At 53.5% G+C, this 19,537-nt stretch overlaps 1 protein-coding gene across 3 annotated transcripts in view; it reads left to right on the top strand.

Moving 5' to 3' along the window:
• Nucleotides 1-217: 217 nt before the first annotated feature.
• The window catches only part of SEPTIN5 (septin 5), a 47,580-nt gene continuing 28,260 nt past the window's right edge, over nt 218-19,537 (top strand). Inside the window, exon 1 of one of the 3 annotated variants that reach the window (XM_084539002.1) lies at nt 218-309. Coding sequence is in view for 2 of the 3 variants with exons in the window: in XM_084539000.1 (XP_084395126.1) it covers nt 970-1,002 (33 nt within the window). In the remaining variant the exon portion in view is untranslated. Of the gene's footprint in view, nt 310-358; nt 456-927; nt 1,003-19,537 lie in introns of those variants that run through there. The other 2 variants (XM_084539001.1, XM_084539000.1) reach the window with 2 other exon arrangements.

Genomic DNA, 19,537 nt, shown 5'->3' with positions numbered 1-19,537 from the left:
TCTTGTGCGCATCGCCCCGGCTGCGCTCCGGGAGGTTCGCGGCGGGAGCCAGGACTTCCCCCGGCCCTGGGCTGCGGCGCCGCCTCCCCTCCGCCCCCAGCAGCTCCTCTCGCTGCTTTTCTCCTCTTCCCCGGTGCCCGGGAGCCGGCACCGTTCCCGGGGGGGCCGGGCGCGGGGCGTTCACCCGGGGCGGGGCCGTGCCGAGCCGAGCCGGGCTGTGCCGGCCCCATCCGCGGCAGCCCCGCGCTGGTGGCGCTCCCGGCACCATGAGCACCGGCATGCGCTACAAGAGCAAGCTGCTCAACCCAGGTGAGGCGCCGGGGCCGGAGGGGGGGGGACACACGAAGCCATCCCTCACCTCACGGCCCCTTCTCTCTTCTTTTCTCTCCCCGCTGCCGGGCATCCCGCCCTCGCCTGCCCCGCTCGCATCGATGCGCCCCGCAGAGGAGAAGCAGGTAGGTGAGCTGGGTCCATCCGGGGAACGCGCCTTTGCTTTGCTTCATCCCCCTCCCCTGCTTTGGATGGTGTCTCCTTTTTTCCCTTTCTCTCCTTTGGGTGCGCCCAGGAGGTTCGGATGCAGAAAGGCAGCGCAGGGGCTGGAGGAGGCTCCTCAGCATGAGGCTCACGTCGCCCATCGCTCCCTGTCCCCTCCGCAGCACAGATGCGCAGGCACTGACCCAGTCGCGCCGCTCCTCGCTGGCGCAGCACATCACCTCCTTGCTGGGCGTTAGGGAACATCTGCTTTGCTTTGCAGGCATGTCTCCAAGTCCCCGAGAGATAGAGGGGGTGATGCAATCAGATGACATTGGTTGTTTTTTGGTTCATCGTTTTGTATTTGGAGGGGTTTAGGGTGTTTCACAGGGAGAATTGTTCTCTGCTGGGCTTGAATGTCTGTGTAAGGGGTAAGCAGCAGAGTACCGTGTGCTCCTTAGCACCCGTCATCATGACTGTAGGCAGCATCTGCTGTAAATGAGCTTGGAAAAGCTTTTGTGCCTCACAAAGGTAAGGATGGAGGCGATGCTTGACACAGCAGGGCAGTGCAGTGGGGCTATGCAGCAGGAAGAAATCCACCCATTCCCAGCCTGGCTTGCACTTGTTTTGGGGTCTGCTTTATTTCTGTCTGGGGCTGTAATTCCTCATGAAGCAAAGACCTTACCTGCCGAGGCAGTGGTACTGCACAGCCTTTCTGGAGCACAAAGAAGCAGACTGATTTTGTAGCAGCTTAGGCGTTCACCCAGGCGCTGCAAGAAATGGTGTTTCCCTGTAGCGCAGGCTGGGGCGCTTGTCTGTGAAAAGACACGTGTGTGGTTTTGTGAGCTGCTGATTGCAGTGGTGAGAGGAACAAAGTAAATCTAGCGGTAATGGGATAATGGGGTCTTATCAGGCATGTTTTTCTCAAGCTACTGGAGCTTTGCTAGCATCTTGTAGCTATTTGTTAGTATATTGCTGTTATTCCACATTTTTTTTATTTTGGAGGGGAACAATGCAGGCTGTGTTCTGAAATTACAGAAAAATCAGGGTAAGCTGGGAACTGAAGAGGAGATTTGTGACCCAAAAATCACGCTGCTCTTTAGCTTATTTGTCCTTAAACAAAGAGGGAAGCAGGTTATATATAGGGCTCCGTTCTGCTTGATCCCCAGAGTAAGAAGTGCAGTAGATACCAGAGTACTTTGGTGTAGATGTTATCGTAATTCCTAAAGGCTTTTGTCACGCTTTATAGGCAAGAGTGGGCTGGAGACTATACCCAAAAGTGTGTGTGTTTGCAGGATAGCATAGGCTCTTCTGGCACAGAATTGGTCTTTCCTCAAGTCCGGAGGTGTGTGCGTGTGTCCCTGTGTTTTCTGCTGAGTGTAGAGCAGGTCCTGGTGACAGCGCATGGTGAATTATGAATTTGTGCCAGCTGTATTACTTGCGGATGGTGGAGGGAAACCAAGCTGTGAATACAAAGCAATCTGCTGAAACGAGAGTGAACGTACTAAACCACAAATGATAGCCTTATTTAGCATCCTTCAAGAGCAGGGATTTTCTTCCTGTGCCACCTTTTTCCAATCCTCTTGCATCTGGCAGCAAGTACCAATTTTAAAGGGTTTACTGAAGCTGCAATTCTTGCCTGAACCATTTTAAAAAAAAAATGTTATAGAAGCTAAGGAGACGGCAGTACAATAGGTTGCATGTAAGCAGGGTAGCTGTCAATAAAGTAATAATGTTAATGAGTTGCTGAGTCAAAAAAAAACAGGAACAGTGTGGTGTCAAAGAATGTGCGTTCATCTTCCCTCAGATAATAGTCAGGGCTGATGCATTGTCTGGGTCCAAGGGACTCTGATTTGTGGGTTTGGCTCCTCGTGGCTACCACTTACGAATAGAAAATAACAGTGGATTGTCCCTGTTTTCTGGTTTTCTCAGGTTCTTCACCTTTGATTTTCAAAGTGTTTTTGGCTCTGAACTCGTGTGCCACTGAAGGCAGGGGAGGTTTGTCCGTGCGCAGAGCACCCACGTTCCAAGGGGAAGGACCCTGCTTTGGGACCCTGGACTAGGAGAAATCAGTCTCTGGTCCAAAGCTCTACAGCAAGGAGCTTGGTGTCACCAATCAGCCTCGGTTCAGCACCTGTCCGATCGGGATGGTTTCTCTCCTAGGAACTCACGGACTCTTGGAGAGCTTTCTAAGAGGGAAAGCCTCTCGTGGTGAAGCTGGGTAGGCAGATGAGGCAGTGGCTAATAACCCATATGCATAAGAGTAGGCCATGGGTAAGGGAAACCTAGCAATTTGTCGCAAGACTGTATTGACTTGTGAACCAAACAGGGCAGTGCAGCTTGAGGACACCCTGCCCAAGCCCAGGGTATCTCTGTGGGAGGAGTACAGGTGAAACCTTCTAAATACCCAGTTAAACTGGAGTCTCTTGGCACGCTCCTGCAGAACGTGCCTCCTAGCTCTTGTTGTTGGCGTGTGTTTGTTTGGGGTGTTACCTTGCCGTGTCTCTGGAGCTGGCTCCTGCTCACTCAGGCCCGTGTCTCTAAAGTTCTTTGAAGTCATTGTTTCTGTTTAAATCAGGAGGATGGGAACCTCTCCTTCCCAAGTTGATCTCTCCACCCCATCAACTTGCAAAGCTGTTTGGGTGTGGGAGCAGAGACTACCTGGTGGATCCAGTTCTTTCAGTGGGTTTGAAATTACAGGGCTGTGCCTTCTGCATTCAGCTTGGTCTTTTTCTCTTCTTAAGCGTATGTTGAAGTGATCTGCTTGTCAGTAAAAATATACGTAGGGGTACAGTGTATAAAGAGGATGCTGTGCAAAAGGTTGTTTGGCTAAGGAATGGCCTGGGTGTTGAGAACTCCTGAATTTGTTGCATTTGTCTCTCTTTTTGAGATTCTGGGTTTTATGTCTTCAAAATGCATAACTCCTTTGCTTTCTTCTTAGGGAAAAAAAAAAAAAAAAAGAAAAAAGAAAAAGAAAAAATCAGTGATTTCCATTGTTACTGGAGTGGTGTAGATATATTACAAAAGCAGAGATGTCTCATCTAAAATGGTGAATGTGCCAATACGGAGCATCAATTTAAGGTCAACCTTCACCCTAGTCTTGCCTACCAGATACCTTTGGCTGATGGAAATCCCCCAATCCCTGCTAATATGAGCTGTCGCCTTCTCCTTTTTTCTACTGTGTTTATGGAGAGAAAACCTCAGGTGGGCTTACAAGAACTGTGTAACCCCCCTCCGTGTAGTGCAGAGGTACCAGAGATACTTCTAGATGCCGCCCATGACACGCTGCAGGTGCAGGTGGCTGCTCATGACAAAGAGCAGATTAGGAGGAGGGAGGAGTGGTGACTCCTGTGTCTTGAACTAGTTGAGGATGACCTTAGCGTGACTTCAGTTTCTGTGTACGTGTATGAGACGAAAATAGATTAGCTGAATTTTGTGCAATACCTGATGAAATGTTCTGCGCGAGGATCAGTTCCCATGTGCAGCAGCTTGCTGCTGGGCAGGTCTTGGCCTCCAACTCTGGGCTGGAGCAGCATGGAGGGTTCATACCTGTGTTACATGGCTGCAGCATTGTTATCTTTCACCTCAGTATTTTCCTTAAAATAACTCTTATCGTAGTCTTGTGATGTGGGGCAAGCTCTGCTTTCTTGTGCCTGAGCTTGTACAGAAAACAGAACCTGGAAGAGAAACAGTTCTACAGGCTTTTTTAATTTTCTCCAGGTTAACCCTATGATTTTGTAGTTGTGATTCTTTGAGTCATTGGGAATGGTAACAGGGATCTGTGTTCCTGTGCACAAGTCAGTCATGATCTGTATCGGTTCAGATGGGGTGGTTGTGGTGAGGGTTTTTTCTCTAGGAGAAAGCAAAATGATGTTTGCATCTGGCACATGGCCGTTTCCCCACAGCTGGATCGTCTCTCACTGTGTCATTGATGGCTCTGGGTGAGGCTGCTTCACTGTGACTCTCCATGTTAATGCTTCTTCCAACCTGTGTTTTTCAATAGTGGTCTTGCATCCTGGCCACCAATATGTGCCTGCCAGAAAGGGAGTAGCAAATTAGTCACAGCATCTAGAGCTAAACACTGGAAAAGGCCTTAAAGCAGCACATCTCTGCTTGTGGTTCTGCTGGCCCAGTGTATCTTGGCCAGACGTAGCATAGGGGTGGAAACTTTTACTTCTCTGTGAGAAGCCTGGTGTGTTTCATTCATTGTTTTTGGCCCATTTCAAAAGGCAAGCTTGGTCCCTTGCCCTCTGCACTGGGCAAGGGCTCGGTGCTCAGCGCAGTGTGTCAGGAGCTGGGTGGGACTGCAGCAGGTCAAGAGATTCAGCCCTACTTGTCCTGCTGGGCATCTGGCTAAGCAGGCCTGCTGCAGGAGGCCCCTGCGTCACACAGATGGGCTATTCTGGGCTCTGGAGGGAAGTCCATCCTGGGCACTTCAACTTCTTTTTTTTTTTTTTTTTTCCCCTTTTTTTTTTCTGCCTGCCCTTAGAAAAGGGCTGTAAAAGCAGGTCAGGACATGGGCTGCATGGTGAAACAGGGCTGCTGGAGAGCTGGGCACAGCCTGCCTCCTGCTGCTGCTGTTCTCTCTTCAATTATTTATGCTCCAAATGGATGAAACGGGCATCAGTACAGGGCTGGGGAGGGGTCCGGCCCCGGCCTTCTCAGCGCGAGTAGCAATCTGCAGTTCATGAAAAGGAGAAGTAAATGTTTCCTGCACGGGGATTTTTGTCCCTTGAATTTCCGCGAACTGCTTGGCTACTTACGTGTGTGTCCAAAATTGTTCTGCCCTTACGTGAATTGGGCAGGGCCGTTTTGGGCTCGTTAGCCCAATGTGTGGCAGTTGTTGTGGTCTGATCCTCGCTGATGCTAACGAGGTAGCAGTTCGTTTAACCCCAAGAGATGCTTGTGACACTGGTGCTCAGCTGCTGGGTTGCAGCCTGCTGGGGCCTTATGAAAGGCAGTCCATAGGTAGAGGTGAAAGCGTTGCTGCTGCCTAAGTGAAGGAGAAACCCAGTCCCTGCATGCTTTTAGTCTTCAAAGTCAAGAAGTCTCATCCAACCTCCTAATGCTCTCAGGAGTAATACCAACTGCACACCAGTGCTATCCTCTGCAGGACTGTCCCGGCAGGAAATAGATGCAAGGCTGTTGTCACTGCCCTGTCCTGCCCTTCGAGCAGAGGGTGCTTTGCTGCAAGATCCGAGGGGAAGCAAGGCTGGAGGGGAACAGCCTGAGTCTGCCGTCTGCTGGAGCCCGTGCAGCTGCCCTGTCTCGGCCTGAGTTGCTGTTCGTTACGTGCCCAGTGACACGGACATCTTGGGAACCCGGGGAGGATTCTGTGCTCAGCCAGCTGGTCGCTCACTGTGCCAGGTTGGGTTCCTGCTGCGTTAGAGCTCTGCTGAATTAGTTTTAAATACTCAGTCCGAGGGGTTTCCCCAGCAGTCCTGCGTCACCCCACTGCCGTAGCGGTGGCTGCTGTCGCTCTGCTGCTGCTGTCAGACAGCCACGTGTGCTGAGTCCCTGCCTGGAGAGCTTGGCTCCATCTTTAACATTTCAAGCACTTCTTGCTGAGGTATCTGCTAACTAAGCCAGGAGGGTTTCTCTCATTGCTCTTCCAGTTCAGGTGACTGCTGTGCTACTTTTTTTCTGGATAACAGAGTACGAACTGGAGGGCACCTTCTTTGCTCACCCACACAGAGTTCTTGCCTGACCAGCATTAGGTCTTTGTACCCTTTCTGCCCCAGGCAGAGATTTCCTCGGGACAGTGAAATCTCCCAGAGCAACCCTCGGTTACTTCTGAAGGAAATATGCGACGTCTCTAATACATTGTGTGACTTCAGATTTTTGTGAGGCATATGCAAGTTGTTTCACAGCATACTGGAATAATTCCACATGGGCTGGATTTTGTCTCTGTGTGTATGTCTACAGTGTGGTTAGCCTCGAAGCACAGGAAAAATGTTTGTCGGCTGTTACGCATTCCTTTTGTCCCAAAGAATCGTCCCTGGAGCAGTGAAGAGATTTGCAGTCATCTTGTTCCCACAGGGATGTTCAGGAGCTGGATTTGTGTGTGGTGTATCAGAAAGGCTGGGATCGCATCCCAGAACATGTGCTCCTCATCAGCGTGTGTGCTGCTGGTCATCCGTGACTTGCTAGCCCAGAAAAATCATTTAAAATGAGCAGTGGAAGGTGGCACTGGGTGTGCTGGGGGGAAGGACTTGTTTGTGTGACGCTACCCAGAGCGGCTGGACCGCAGAAAGCCAAGGACATCTTCTGCTGCTCCCAATTCTAGTAAGAGCCCTTTATGTTTTGAGGCCTGACTAGATTAGCATTCTTAATTCCCCGTCTTCTAGGAGTGTATTTCCAGCTCATTAATCGGAATCTTACAGCTTGCTGACGCTCAGCTGCAGACTGCAGTGCCTTCCCTCGGCCTGTCACTCCCGGTCCCTACCTACGTGTGTCACCCCGAGCGCTGCCACAGCGGCTGCGTGCTGGGAGGAGAGCACCGGAGGGCTGCCGGGCCCGGCTTGCTGATGAGCAAAGCTTGGCCAAGTGTTGGCCAAGAGGAAGTGAAACCCTGCGCAAGCATCTGCAAGGGTGTGATGCCAAGAGTGGGAGGAGGATTGTTTAGCTTTAGTACAACTGTCTGCTCCTGAAATCAAAAAAAAAAAAAATTAAAAAAAAAAATGAGAGGGGGTAGAAGTTAAAGCTGAAGTTAATGTCTGGAAGAGAGGTGCAGCTATGCCGTGCAGGACAGCACAACGCAGGGATGCTTGAGATGGCAGAAACCTCGCTGGGTGCAGCTGGGCAGTCTTCAGCTTGCATCCGCCCGGTGCTGTGCCAGCAAGGGCTGAGGAGGCTCAGGGCAAGGACTGCACAAGCCGGGTGTGCCGGAGGATCTCCTGCTGCCGTGCGTACTCGGGAGATGGAGGGGGCAGCCAGGCAGCAGGGGAGCTGGGAGCCAGGCAGAGGTGGGCAGCCCCTGCTACAAGCTCTACCTCCAGCTTTTCTCTCGCATCTTGTGCTGCTTCTCCGCACAGCTGGGCTTGCTGACAGCACCGAGAGCCTGCGGCAGGACTGGAGTGCTCGCTGAAGTTAGCTGGTGGGGAGGTGGGAGCAGGGTGGTGGCTGACCCGTCCCTGCTGCCACTGCTGCGGCCCTGTGGGGTGCTCGGAGCAGGAGAGCCGAGGTCCTGCGCTTGCCAGCGTTGTTCATCTCAGCTCTTTGCTCTCCCTGGGAACTTTGGGAGTGCCCCGTCTGTTTTGAAGCATGTTATCAAGAGTGTCCAGGGTGTGTGCACGGAGCGGGGATGGCCTGTCTCCTCCTCACCCCACCCAGGGCAGCTGGTGCCGTTCTCCCAGAATGACTCCTGGCCCCGGGGAAGCAGGAGCTGGGAATGCAGGCTGAGCAAATAAACCGCGGGCTGCTGAGTGCTAGCTCCTGGAGAGCGGCCACGGGGAGCGAGCCCGTCCCGCTGACCTCTGGACGTTCTCTGTGCAGAAGCAAGGGAGGGGAAGAAAAGATCCCCTCCGCCTGTGGGAAAAGAGGCTCCAAGGGCTCAACATCTGCCTTCTGCTTTTGGTGAGGTGAAGCCCCTGGCAGTGCAGACATGGGCTGTGCTCTGGTCACTGTTTCATTTTGCCTTGCAGACCCCTGATGCTCAGAGCTGTGTGAGCACACATGAGAGCAGACCAGGCCTTTTAATGCTTCAGTTTGTGTTACAATTATTTTTAAGATCGCTTCCCAGACGAGTCACTTCACTTCTTTTTTTTTTTTTTTTCCACGCATTCTGTAATGTCTCCTGGCTCTTCCCTCAGTGTGGGAACTGTTCTAATCCTGCCTGCTGTGCTGAGCTCATTCTTGCCGTGATACACGCACACGTGAAGTCTCTTTAAAGCCTGCAGCCTGCCATCCGCTTTTATTTCTAAATAAATTACATACTACATAAAGTATATGTCCAGGTGAAATATGACTCACAAAGCTGGGCAGCTGCTGTCTGCCTGTCCTACCCACGTTGTCCCCCGGTTGTGTTTTCTGTGTAGTTTAGAGCTCTCCTGAGTCTCTGCATTGGGAGTTAAGTGGTGTGAAGTGTTGGAAATGCAGATGGACGGTGTTGGAAATGTCCATGTGGACCAACAGTAAGTTCTCTCTGCTCAAGGCCTGCCATAAAAAATGTCAGAGAGGTTTCAGGCTTTTAGGACCCTATAAATTCTCAGAGCTTCATGCTGCTCAGAGGAGCTGGTGCCAGCTGGTCAGGCAGTAAGAGAAGAAAAAGAACCCAGGCTTTGGGGAGCTGGTGTTCGTTCTGCTTTCTGGGGAGCGGGCTGAGCCAAGGCTGAGGGGGTTAAATGGAGTGATACAGCTGGCCCGTAGAAAAGTCCTGCTCTGTGACTGTACAGCGCTGAGAGGGGAGCAGGAGAGTGTCATCACGGCAGAAAGAGATGCTGAGATGCTCTCTTGTCTCTGAGAGGCTGCACTTACAGTCCTGACACTGCCTAGGTGGTTTCAGCGACGTGGCTGGAGCAGTGCTCTGCCTCCCTTGGCTGCAGCACGCAGAAGGGGAGCTGCTCATGCCTCGCTCCTGAGGTTAATACCGGTGTTGTTGTCTGCTTACTTTCAAGAGCTCTTCTTCCCTTGAAAGGAGCCCTTGGCAGAGCACATGTTTATGAGGGAAGCGGGTATTAGAGAGGACAGTTATTTAACAGGACTTGGTGCTTCTTCTGGGCAGTTAATCCAGGCACATGCTTGGGAAGGACTCCAGGTCCACCGAGCAGCCGAATGCTCTGGATCTGCTCTAGTCTGCCAGAAGCCTGATGCTTCAGAAGCTCACACCAGGCCCACAGAGGTGAGAAAGTCAGAGGTATGTCTTCCGTGTGCACCCCAGCACTGGCACACTGACCTGTTTGGGATCCTCAGAAACATCATTCCTATGAACAGGACAGGTTTTTGACTTTGCTGTGAGCAGGAGCGTGTCCTTGTCACTTGCTTTATCTGGCCTGCCCCGCCACGCTCAGCTGATGCTAGCTTCACAGCATTCGACTTCAGAGGAGTTTAAATAAACCAAAACCAACTGGATGGAGCTCAGGGTTCCTCTTCCTCAGTGCCTGCTCTGTTTGGGCTGCTGGTCCTCGAACAGAAAGGCTGCCTGCCATCTCCTAGCTGTGTGGTGGCATTATTTTCAGCAGCTCTCGTTAACGTCAGTGAAAGCCTTTCTGTTTGAGCTGGTAGGGCCAGTCCTCAGCAGCTGCTGGAAGGCTCCAGGCAGTGCCAGGCGTTTTGCTGCCTACTTTGAATGGCCGATGTGATCTGAACATCTTCCTGCTCCTCCCGTGGTCATAGTGTCATGGGCAGGTGTCGGTCAATAGCAGAATTGTTCTCTTGGTAAACAAGTGCTGGTGCTGGTGGAGTTGTTCTTCGTGTAGCAGCAGTGCAGTGTGCATGGGGTTGCTAATGAGGGATCTCATGGGACTGGTTGGTCTGAAAGCTTCCTGAACCATCTTATTTTTCTCTGCAAAGCTCGTGGATGTTCCTTTGTGCAGAGAATAGGCCAGCATGCGTTTCCTCTTGTGGAGAAAGCAGGTCTCGCTTTGTATTCCCGAGGTTGTATTCCTGAGGCAGTGGTTTGTAAATGAGCCTGAAAAGAAAAATATTTCCCCACTTAGAGCAAAATTACATCAGGGAAGAGTGCCATCACCATTTCTTAAAGCTGGGCCCTGAATTTGGTCATGCACAGTGGGAACAGTCCGTTCCAGAGACGAGCAGGTGAGGGGGCATTACCCTGTGCATAGGTCAGGAATGCTCTTGTTACAGATTTTGGTTTTCTCTTATCTCCCAAGACTGTGGGATTTGCTTGACTTTGTGTAGTCTGAGAGCATGTAAGGGACAACAGGAGGAGATCCCACCACAAAACACGCCTCGAGAACCAGTTCCAGGAAATAAATCTCAGGAGACCTCTGTTTGGCCTAGGGAGTTGAACCTGGGCTGGGAGCCCAAGGCAATCCCTCCCTGCTGGGCATGTAGCGTTGCTTCTGGGATTTGCTTGGAGATGTTTAGCCCTGGAATCTGACAAATACAGAGCTTTGACTTTGTGCTGTGCTGCAGGTCCCAAGAGCTGTTCATGGCCATTGAAAGGCCGTGAGTGACTTTAGCTCTTGGCCTGCTATGGCTTTCCCTTGTGCTTGTGTTGCACGGGGCGAGCTGTGGCTCTGAGCTTACTGCCTGAGCTGAGCGTTGCTGGTCTTGCCCCACTCTTCCTTCTCACCCATGTGGCTGTTTCCATTGCTTTTGGGTTGCCTCATAGGAAAGCACAATTTAGCAAATGCAATTTTTCCTCTTCATTGCCTCAAAGTTCTTTCTAACGTTGGGTATTGCTGCGCTTTGTGTGTCCAACAACCGCAGCGTTTACAGTCAAATGACTTTGTCTCCTCTAATAACTTCTTTAGTCCAGTTTCACTTCTCTGGCTTCCAGAAATCCATTGTAATCACTTCAAAGGTGACATTTCCATGAACTCTGCTCTTCCAGTGCCCGTTCCATTAATGTCCCCCATCTTCCACCTCCTGTACTTTACCATTCTGGTTATTTTCAGGTGAAGCCCAGCAAAAAAATGAAATCAACAGTCCATTAAAAAAATAAAAATCCGCAGGAGTGAGGATTTCACAATGAGCTGTTCCTTCAGATCAGGACTGTATCAGTGAGTCACTGCTAACAGTTCTGCTGCAGGGCAAGTGCAGATTATATTGATGGCTCTGGTTGGATAAACTGCAAATTAGAGTGGCAGTCAGGACTGAAATAGCCACAGTAATGTTATCTGGAAAGAACAGATGCTATCGAGAACCCTGATTATTCTGTGCGATTGGGTTGTATCACTGATAGAGTGACATTAGTTATTCAATTTGGGGTGCCAACCTTTTTTGATTGCTTTTTCACTCAATTTTGGGGGAAGAAACTGTTACCTTAAGGTGGAAAGAGTTAGAGGAGGAGTGGAGCAGTGTGTTTCAGGCTGTGTTTCCTTTAATGACCCTCTGCAAGGTTTAGGGCTTAGCTCTCTGTCTCCTCCAGTCCAGTTCTGTGCTAAGGTTTGTCCCTAAGGCTGTGTTTTTTGATGATGAGAGAGGAAAAATGCCTTTAAATCTGGTAGAAAATACCATTCCTGAGATTTTCTTGGAAAAATCCCAGTATTCCAGGTCTGTCCTGGTCAAACTGTGTTTCCTGCTCTGGCCGTGTTGTTTTATACTGAGTTACCTCTGCTGAAATCTGCCAGAATGGCCGGGTTGGGTTGTAACCCCCTGCCTCTGGGGGAAGACCATAAGAGCAGCTCTGATGTTCTTGTTCCCAGGGCTGGGCCTTGTGGCACAGCGCCAGGGCTGCTTGGTGGCCGTGTGGCGGTGCTGTCTGTGAAACCCTGTCCTGGGCCACAGCCCGGCGCTGCGATCCCACTCGTGGTGCCTCTGTAGGCGTATTTGGGATCAACCAGGGGCTGACGTGTTCCTCCGGTCTGCGCTGACGTAGAGATGAAAGACAATAGGATGAAACAGCAGCTTTTCCACAAAGGCCACTGTCAAATAGAGTTATTTTAAAGGCAAATCTTTGGGGGAATTTGCAATAAAATACAAATCTATGGCCAGCTTTCTGTGAACGTGGATGAAAGTGCACAAGTCCTTTGAAACTGAGAGGGGTGAGGGACCCCCGGAGTTTTACAGGCTTGGCCTCGGTGAGCTGTCTGCTGCTGCTCTCCCCCCACTGCTGCAGCTGATCTCAGCTGCTGTGTAGCAGGAGCTCTCGCCGTCTCCCATGAGCAAGCTGCTGCTGAGGAGTTTACACACCTGGTGCCAGGCTTACAGTTGCCTTTCATGCGCTGTGGTCCCCGGATTAAATCCAGGAAAGGGCTTGGTGGAGGAAAATAACTAGGAAAATACTGCAGGAGGCGGGCTCCAGGCTGCTCTGAATGGCCCTTTCATCTCCGCCTGAAAAAAAAATAGTAAGAGCCCTGGCTCTTGGAAAATGGCTCTGAAGGGATCAATCCCCCTATCCCCACCCCACATGTGCACAATTCCATACAGCTGGAGGAGGGAAGTGTAGTTATTTTGTGTGTTTCTGATGGGATAACCCGTTAGTTTTCTTGTGTGCTTGAGACTGCAAGCCATTCGGGGCTGGAATGGCCTTTGTGCTCTGGCTCAGGACCCTCTTCATGGGGCTGTGCTCCCCAGGAGCACGTAGCTGGTCGCAATCCGCTCTCCAGATGATAAATTCTGGGCTGCAGAGCTCGGCAGTGCTTTGCCCTGAGGCTGAGAGCTTCTGCATCCCCTGTGCCTGTTCCTGCTTCACCTGACTTGTCACAGCAGGTAAAACACTTGTAAGCTTTTCTATTGCAGATCTCCTCTTACCTTTTGCAGTATTGATAATTGACATTTTTGCCTGGTTGAACTCCTCCTGTGCCCTGCTCTTCCTGGATAAGGAAATGACATCAGGGGTGGCTGGGCAAAGAGTCTGAGAGAAGTGCAGCGAAGCAGCTGTTTGCTGTAGCAGGAACATCTGTACTGAGCGGGCTCCCTGCAGCTTGGGAGTAGGCGCTTTCACCTTTAAAATCCAGTTCTAAGGCTGTGTGTAAACAGTGAAATAGGATCTGCTCCAAAGGGAACAGTTTGTATAGTTAAATCTAAGTATTACTGGAAAAGGAAAATACAACCTTCGTCATCTCTAGCTCTGCCAGGGCACTGATGTCCTCGAGCCTGTGGAATTCCTTCACAGAGAGGAAGCCTGGTTTGCCTGGGAAGCGAGATTTTTCTGGAATTAGCTTACTTTCTGTTGATCTTAATAGACTAATGGTTCACAGCATCCCTTTCCTAGCCTCAGATCTTGCTGCCCAGAATGTTCAACCGTCCATGAGCTTAGGTTTGGAAAGTACAGGGTGTGTATTTGTATGTTAGCCTCTTATCCGTGAGTTCCTCAGGCATGGCACAGTCGGGTTCTTATTAGGCTGCACTGAGCAAAGCCTTTGCTTTCAGTCTGGATGGCGTTTACCTGTATGTTGAGTGAGTGTCCCCCCAAAATCCCACCAAAACAAACGTGTATGAAATTTCTGAATCTGAATTTAGTGTATGCCTGCTCTCACTTGCGGAGTTATTCATGTACAACTGCTTGGAGGATAAAATGACTGCCTGGTCCTGCACACAAGGAGCATCTGAGTACTGGAGAAGTGGGAAGCTTACAGGAAGCAGGAGGTCTCTGCAACCAGCGCTGGTGTGAGTGCCTGGAGAGCTCTCCAGGGTGGCTGGGTGCAGGGTGAAAGCACAGCCCTTCCCGGGTGCCTCTGAGCCCAGGATCCTTGATGGCTCGGCAGGATCCCTGGTCCAGCCAGGGCAGGTGCCACGTGGGTTCTCACAGCTGCTTCAGAGGTGGCAGAACTGAAGCCCGGGACGTGATACCTCTGAGCCTCTCTCTGGAGGCTGTGATTTTTAGGGATATACAGCAGCTGCTTTGGTGGAAGAGTGGCTCCATTCCTCTGCGGCTGAGTCAGTCACACGGCAACTGAAGCTTCCTTTGAGCCTCAGGAGTGCCCTTAGCCCAAATGTTTGACTTCAGGCATGTTTCTGCCTTGCATTGGTGCTCCTCCGGGCAGTGGGATGTGAAGCACACTCGGCTCACTGCTGCTGGAGCTCTCCTGATGGGAGCCAGCAGGCACTGCTGTGTAGGAGGGCTGCAACTGCTCATCTTCCCAGCGAGGTGACCCGGCTGTTGGATATTTGCTTCCCCACCAGGTCCTCACTATGTTGATGACTTCTGCTGGCATCTTACCAAGTTACAGATGTGAGGCTAGAACTGGCAGGAAGAAACTGGTGGGAATGCAGCCAGGTGGGAGCATCTTGCTGCTTCCTGCACCAAAACGTGCCCATCCCATACTGTACTCATTGCTAGTCTGTGCTGAAGAAGACCACGTGTACAGCCCAGCTCTCTGTGCCTGGAGCCAGAATTTAAGAGTTTTCTTTCTCTGGTGCCCACTGCTTCTAGAAGGGCTGAAGCCCCCAAGGGAGAAAGCTCTAGCTTTCAGCATCTTCTTGGCTGGTTGGTATCCAGGGTTGGGCTCTGGAAGAAGTTTATGGAACAAAGGAAGAAGCAGTCATGCTGTACTTCTCTGGCTGTTCAGCTCCAGGGACGTTGTGTGAGCTAGAGACACCAGCAAATGGTCCTGAGTGCCAGCTTTTTATCTGCTTGTAGGAAATCTGAGAAATAAGTGCCACGTGATCCACAGCTGTGCACACGACATACCGTGCCCTTTGCGTCTCTCTCATTTGCACTTACTGCAGCTTCCATTACTTTGTGGCAGCAAGAAGTTCTGCCCAGGGCTGCTTTAGGCCGGTCACTGCTGTGGCACACGTTCAGGACCAAGGTCTTGTGCGTTTTCATGCATGGGCTGGAGCTGGTTTGGGCCCGAACAGCACGTGGCTTGCAGCGTGGGTATTTGCTCACAAAACGGCCCCTTCCACGTTGTGGCTGCCACCCCAATGGCAGACGGGGAATTCTGGAAGGGGCTGACAAAACCTCAGAGCCTCCCTCTGCAGGGCAAACTCTGGGGTGAGGGGACAAAACCATGGCCTTGGAGGAAGGAGCTGTGTGACCATGACGTATCCTGGCTGTTACTGCTTGAGGCACTGTGGGAAGCTCAGCGCTTCCAAGGCTGAGATGCTGATCCATCTGTGGTCAGTGTGTTTCTAAATGATGCCACCAAACAGTCCCTCTGCTTGCTGCTGCCAAGCGCGGCTGTTGCAAGGCTCCTGTCCTGAGGATGCCCCCGTGCTGCCTGGTTCCTTGAGGTGCCTGAGCTGGGCGTGAAGTGAGAATCCTGTTGTCCCTGTGGCCAGCGTGGTGGTGTCCCAGTAGCTGACTGCAGCACTGTCTGTCTGGAGGCCTGCAGCAGTTTTACAGCCTGGTAGATCCTCAGCTGCTCCTGTCTGCCACCTCCTCTAAAACGAGTTGGGATCAGCCTGTGCTGTGCTCGCTGCCCAGGTTCCCAGCACAGACCTGTTCTGGGATCGAGTCTGGCCGTGTGTTCTCCATGGACACTGGAGAATGGGGCTGTGCTGGAGAGTCTGCAGGACTTTGTGCTCGGTGCGGATGGCTTCGTTAGCAGTACGGCTCACTTCAGACCACGTGCATGGGGACGAGGAGTTGGGCTGCTGCAGGGCAGGTCAGCATTTGGAGCTGGGCACGAGGTGGAGCAGTGTGGCTGAGCTTTGTGGCAGCACTAGGCTGTGATTAATCCTCCGTGCCCTGCCAGGGTGGAATTTGGGGAGCTGGGGCTCAGGCACAGACCCACGCAGCTTGTGCCATGCCTGGCTTTAACTCAGAGCGGCCCCTGCCAGGCTCCTTCCTGCAGGGGAAGGAGGGAGGGGAGCTGGGGGGGGTCGGGTGGCAGCTGACGGGGAGGCAGAGATTAATGAAGTGTTGAGCTCTTAATGGGGAACATGCTCTGCTGATTTGGGTTTCCCTCCCCACCCATCCCACTCTTTTCGTTCTGTGGCACGGTTTTCTGAGCAGCTTGAGAAAGGAAGTGATTTCAGCCTGGAGGTGACCTCATCCGTCTCCTGCTCTGAGGTGGAGCGGTGTTTGGAGCTCCGACCACAGCTTCCATCGCTCTTTGAACATTGCAGACGGGAGACTGAGTGTCTGGGGAGAGCCCGGTGCTCCCTGCTCAGCGGAGGGCTCTTGGCGTGTAGGGGGTAGGATCTCACATCCCACAGCACGCCAGCCCCCAGCTCCTCCTCTCCTGAGGACCTCTCCCTGTGAGGTCCTGACATCTCACCCCATTTGCCAGGATTTTGGGCTGCTTGGCACCGAGCTGCCCTGCTGCTTGGGGCAGGGATGTAGCTGGTGCTGGGCTGTGGCACGGGGTGCGAGCGTGCTGGGAGCTGGGGATGGCTGTGGGGTGTTTTGTCATTCTGGAAGGAAGAGATGACAGCACAGAGTCCAAAGACAGTTGGAGAAGAGGCCCAGCTAGAAATACCATGTATCAGGGCAGCTCCTGGTGAAGAGCTTGGCCCCGTCCTGCAGAGCACGGGGTGGGGGCAGCCAGCTGAGCGGTCACCACCAGGTCCCAGGTGGTGCTGGGGAGCTGAGGAGAGCACAGGCAGCCGCTGCTTGTGGAGACTACAGCAGGATTCTCCTTCCTGACACAGAAAAGTGCCCTTCTTCCTCCTGCCCTGACGTCTGCTCCCCTGAGACAGCCGGGATTTTCTCTTGCACAGTTGGAGCCTGAAGTCCTTGGACCGTGCCGGTGTCCGGCGAGGCGAGGCCAGCTCCACCCCGGCTGCTGGGGCTGCCCTGCCAAGCGCAGCTCCTCCTGCAGCGAGGGACCGAGTGCTCCAGGAACAGCAGCCTCGCAGCGCCGGCTCGCCAGTCCTGCGGGGGAGTCCAGCCGCTTCCCCTTAAGCCTAGTTGTCTGCTGGCTCCAGCTCCAGCGAAGAGATGCTGGGCTGTGGCAGACTGCGGCTGGGAAAATAAAAACAGTGCTGTGTCTCTGTGGCTGCGTGGCTGCAGAGGAAACTCCCTGTGGCTGGGTAGGCAGCACTGGAGGGGGATAAGTTCACTGGAGGAATTTGCTTTTCTCTTGGCTTCAGCCCAGGTGGTATCAAGGCTCCTGCCTGGAGATAAATTCCCTCCCATCATTGCTGAATAGAGAGAATTTAACCCTTCTTGGGATCCAGCAAAAGCCTTCCCCCTCCCCTCCTGCCCCTCTTGCACTGGGTGGGAGCAGGGGCTGGAAGCAGATCCTGCAGTGTCACTGTGGGGATGGCAGCTCACGGTCCTGTTTTCCTCCTTCCTGCCTGAGACAGGTCTCCGTGCCCGTGCGTGATGGAGCAACCTGAAGGTGCATGGGCAAGCGGGGGTTGTGCTTTAAAACGTCCCCTTTGTGCCCTCTGCTCAGCACCCCCCAGCTCTGCCCGTGCAGTGGCAGGTGAGTGCGGCCAGCCGGGGGGCAGAGGAGCTCTGCGTGCCTGTGACAAGGGCTTCGGGTCAGCAGAGCCCCGAGGGAGGCTTGTGCTGCTGCTGACAGAGGCCCTGCAGCGCTGGTGCTCGCTGCCTGCCTGGGCTCAGCCCCCCGGCACCCCCTGTGAGCCAGCCCCAGCAGCAGCCAGAGAGCAGCCCCCGAGCCCTGCCAGCCGTCCGTGTCAGGAGGGCACAATGCAGGCGGTGTGTCCGGGCGGCAGCCTGGGCCGGGCTCGCGTGGCAGGAACAAAGGAGCTTTTGTAGCAGGCGCTGCCGGCAGCGCGAGGTTTGTCGGCTCTGGGGCTGCGGTGCTAAGGTAGGGCGCTGCCTGCTGGCACGGCCCCGCGCTCTGCCCTTGCTCCTGGGGCTGCTGGCCTCTCATGTTGGTGTTCAGCAGCCAGGCTGCCCAGTGCCACGTTCAGGGCCCTGTGGGCTGCTGCCCCTGGGGTCCTCTCCCCTGGCTGCCCTCCCATCGCTGCTTGCAGCTTTGGTGTGGTGCTGGTGCACAGTTTGGCATGGCCATGGCTGCAGGAGGCACTCGCCAGGGCGTTGAGAGCTGCCCATCTCCTGCAGTCAGCAGCTGGCACACGAAACCACCACAAGTGGGCTGAGAGCTGGTGGTGGGCTTGAGACGGTGGGACAAGATCCCGTTGGGAAGGATCCCCTCCGTGAAGCTGTGCTGGATGCTCCGTGGCTTTGATTCTGGGTCGTTTTGTCCAGCAGTTGTCACTGCTGCAGCCTCACAGAGCGCTGCTGCTGCCCACGGTGCTCATGCTGTGGCCTGGCGTTTCGTCCTTCCCGACTGAGGAGAGCTGCTCCCCCAGAAAGCTCCGTTCTGCTGCCTCTGAGCGAGACTATGCAGGTTTTGTTGAGAAGGGAAGGAGAGCTTGGTGCGTGCCCTGCCGTGATGGCCAGTCCGCCGCAGACACGGCTCTTCCAAAGGGAGGAACGGCTGAGGGCAGTCACAGGGCCTGGGCGGGCAGGCTGAGGAGCACGAGGTCTCTGCTGGCTCCAGAAAATGCTGTGTGCTCAGAGAGGAAGCAGTAACCACAGGAAAAGGATAGTTGCTGAACCCAATTTGCCAAGAATTAAGCAATCTGTTTCAAAGCATGAGATGCGTTGAGCAAGAGGACTGGTGCTCTCTCCTGAAGCAGGTGGAAACGGTAAAAGGAGGAGGCAGAGTCCTCCTGCAGCTCAGCTGCCAGACAGGGCCAAAGCTTCCCTGCACGCAGTTTTTCTCCCTTCCCTCCTACTGATTCTGTTTTCATCCCTGTGCCACTCACTGCTGTTTTTATCACCACTCTGCTCTGAGCTGTTAATTTTGGGGATCCTGGTTCATCAGTGGCAGATTCTTTTGGGCTTTGTAGGGGGCAGAGCAGGAGATGCGGGAACGGCTTGGTCAGCCCCTGCTCTCTGCAGGACACCGAGTGCCTCGTGCAGTTGTGCTGGGTGCTGGGAGCAAGTCCTCGGTGCCTGCAGGGAGGTGGCCTGGGTGGGTGGATGGCAGAGCCTGAGAGCAAAACCAAACTGGGAGGGCTGCCGGGCGTCCCAGGTGTGCCTTGGCACAGAGGGATGTGTGAGGTTGCTCTGGGGAGACAGACAGACAGACAGACAGACTGGCTGCTTGGTCTCTGTCTGCTCAGGAGAGAGCGATATCTCTGGGGTCTGTTGCAGCTGCCCCTGCGAGCCTGCACGTAGGTGGGAACAGACGGGGCCATCTCAGGGGTCGGCAGGAATCTGGCCGTGCTGCTGAGCTGCCCTCCTTGCGGTGGTGCCTCCCCTGGCAGCCCCGGGCAGGGTGCTCAGCGGGGTACCACAGAGCCACCCGGACCTTGTCGGCGTCTGTCAGGCTTGGTGCAGCCTCCAAACGGGCATCCCGACTGCGAGCCTCACACCTCGCTTCACTGCGTGATGGCAGGGCGTGGGGAGTGCTCCCCTACCCAGCACGATCTCTGCTCAGGTTCGGGCAGAGGGCCTTCTGCTCTGTCTCACTGCACTCAGGCTAACTCCTCATATTTTTCCCTAGCCGTCAGCATCTCTGGGAAGGAGAAGCAATGCTCAGCAGTCCCTGCCTACTACTCTTAAGGC

Source organism: Aythya ferina, assembly GCF_964211825.1.
Source record: "Aythya ferina genome assembly, chromosome: 17".
Classification (NCBI taxonomy): domain Eukaryota; kingdom Metazoa; phylum Chordata; class Aves; order Anseriformes; family Anatidae; genus Aythya; species Aythya ferina.
This window is presented reverse-complemented; position numbering and strand designations above follow the sequence as displayed.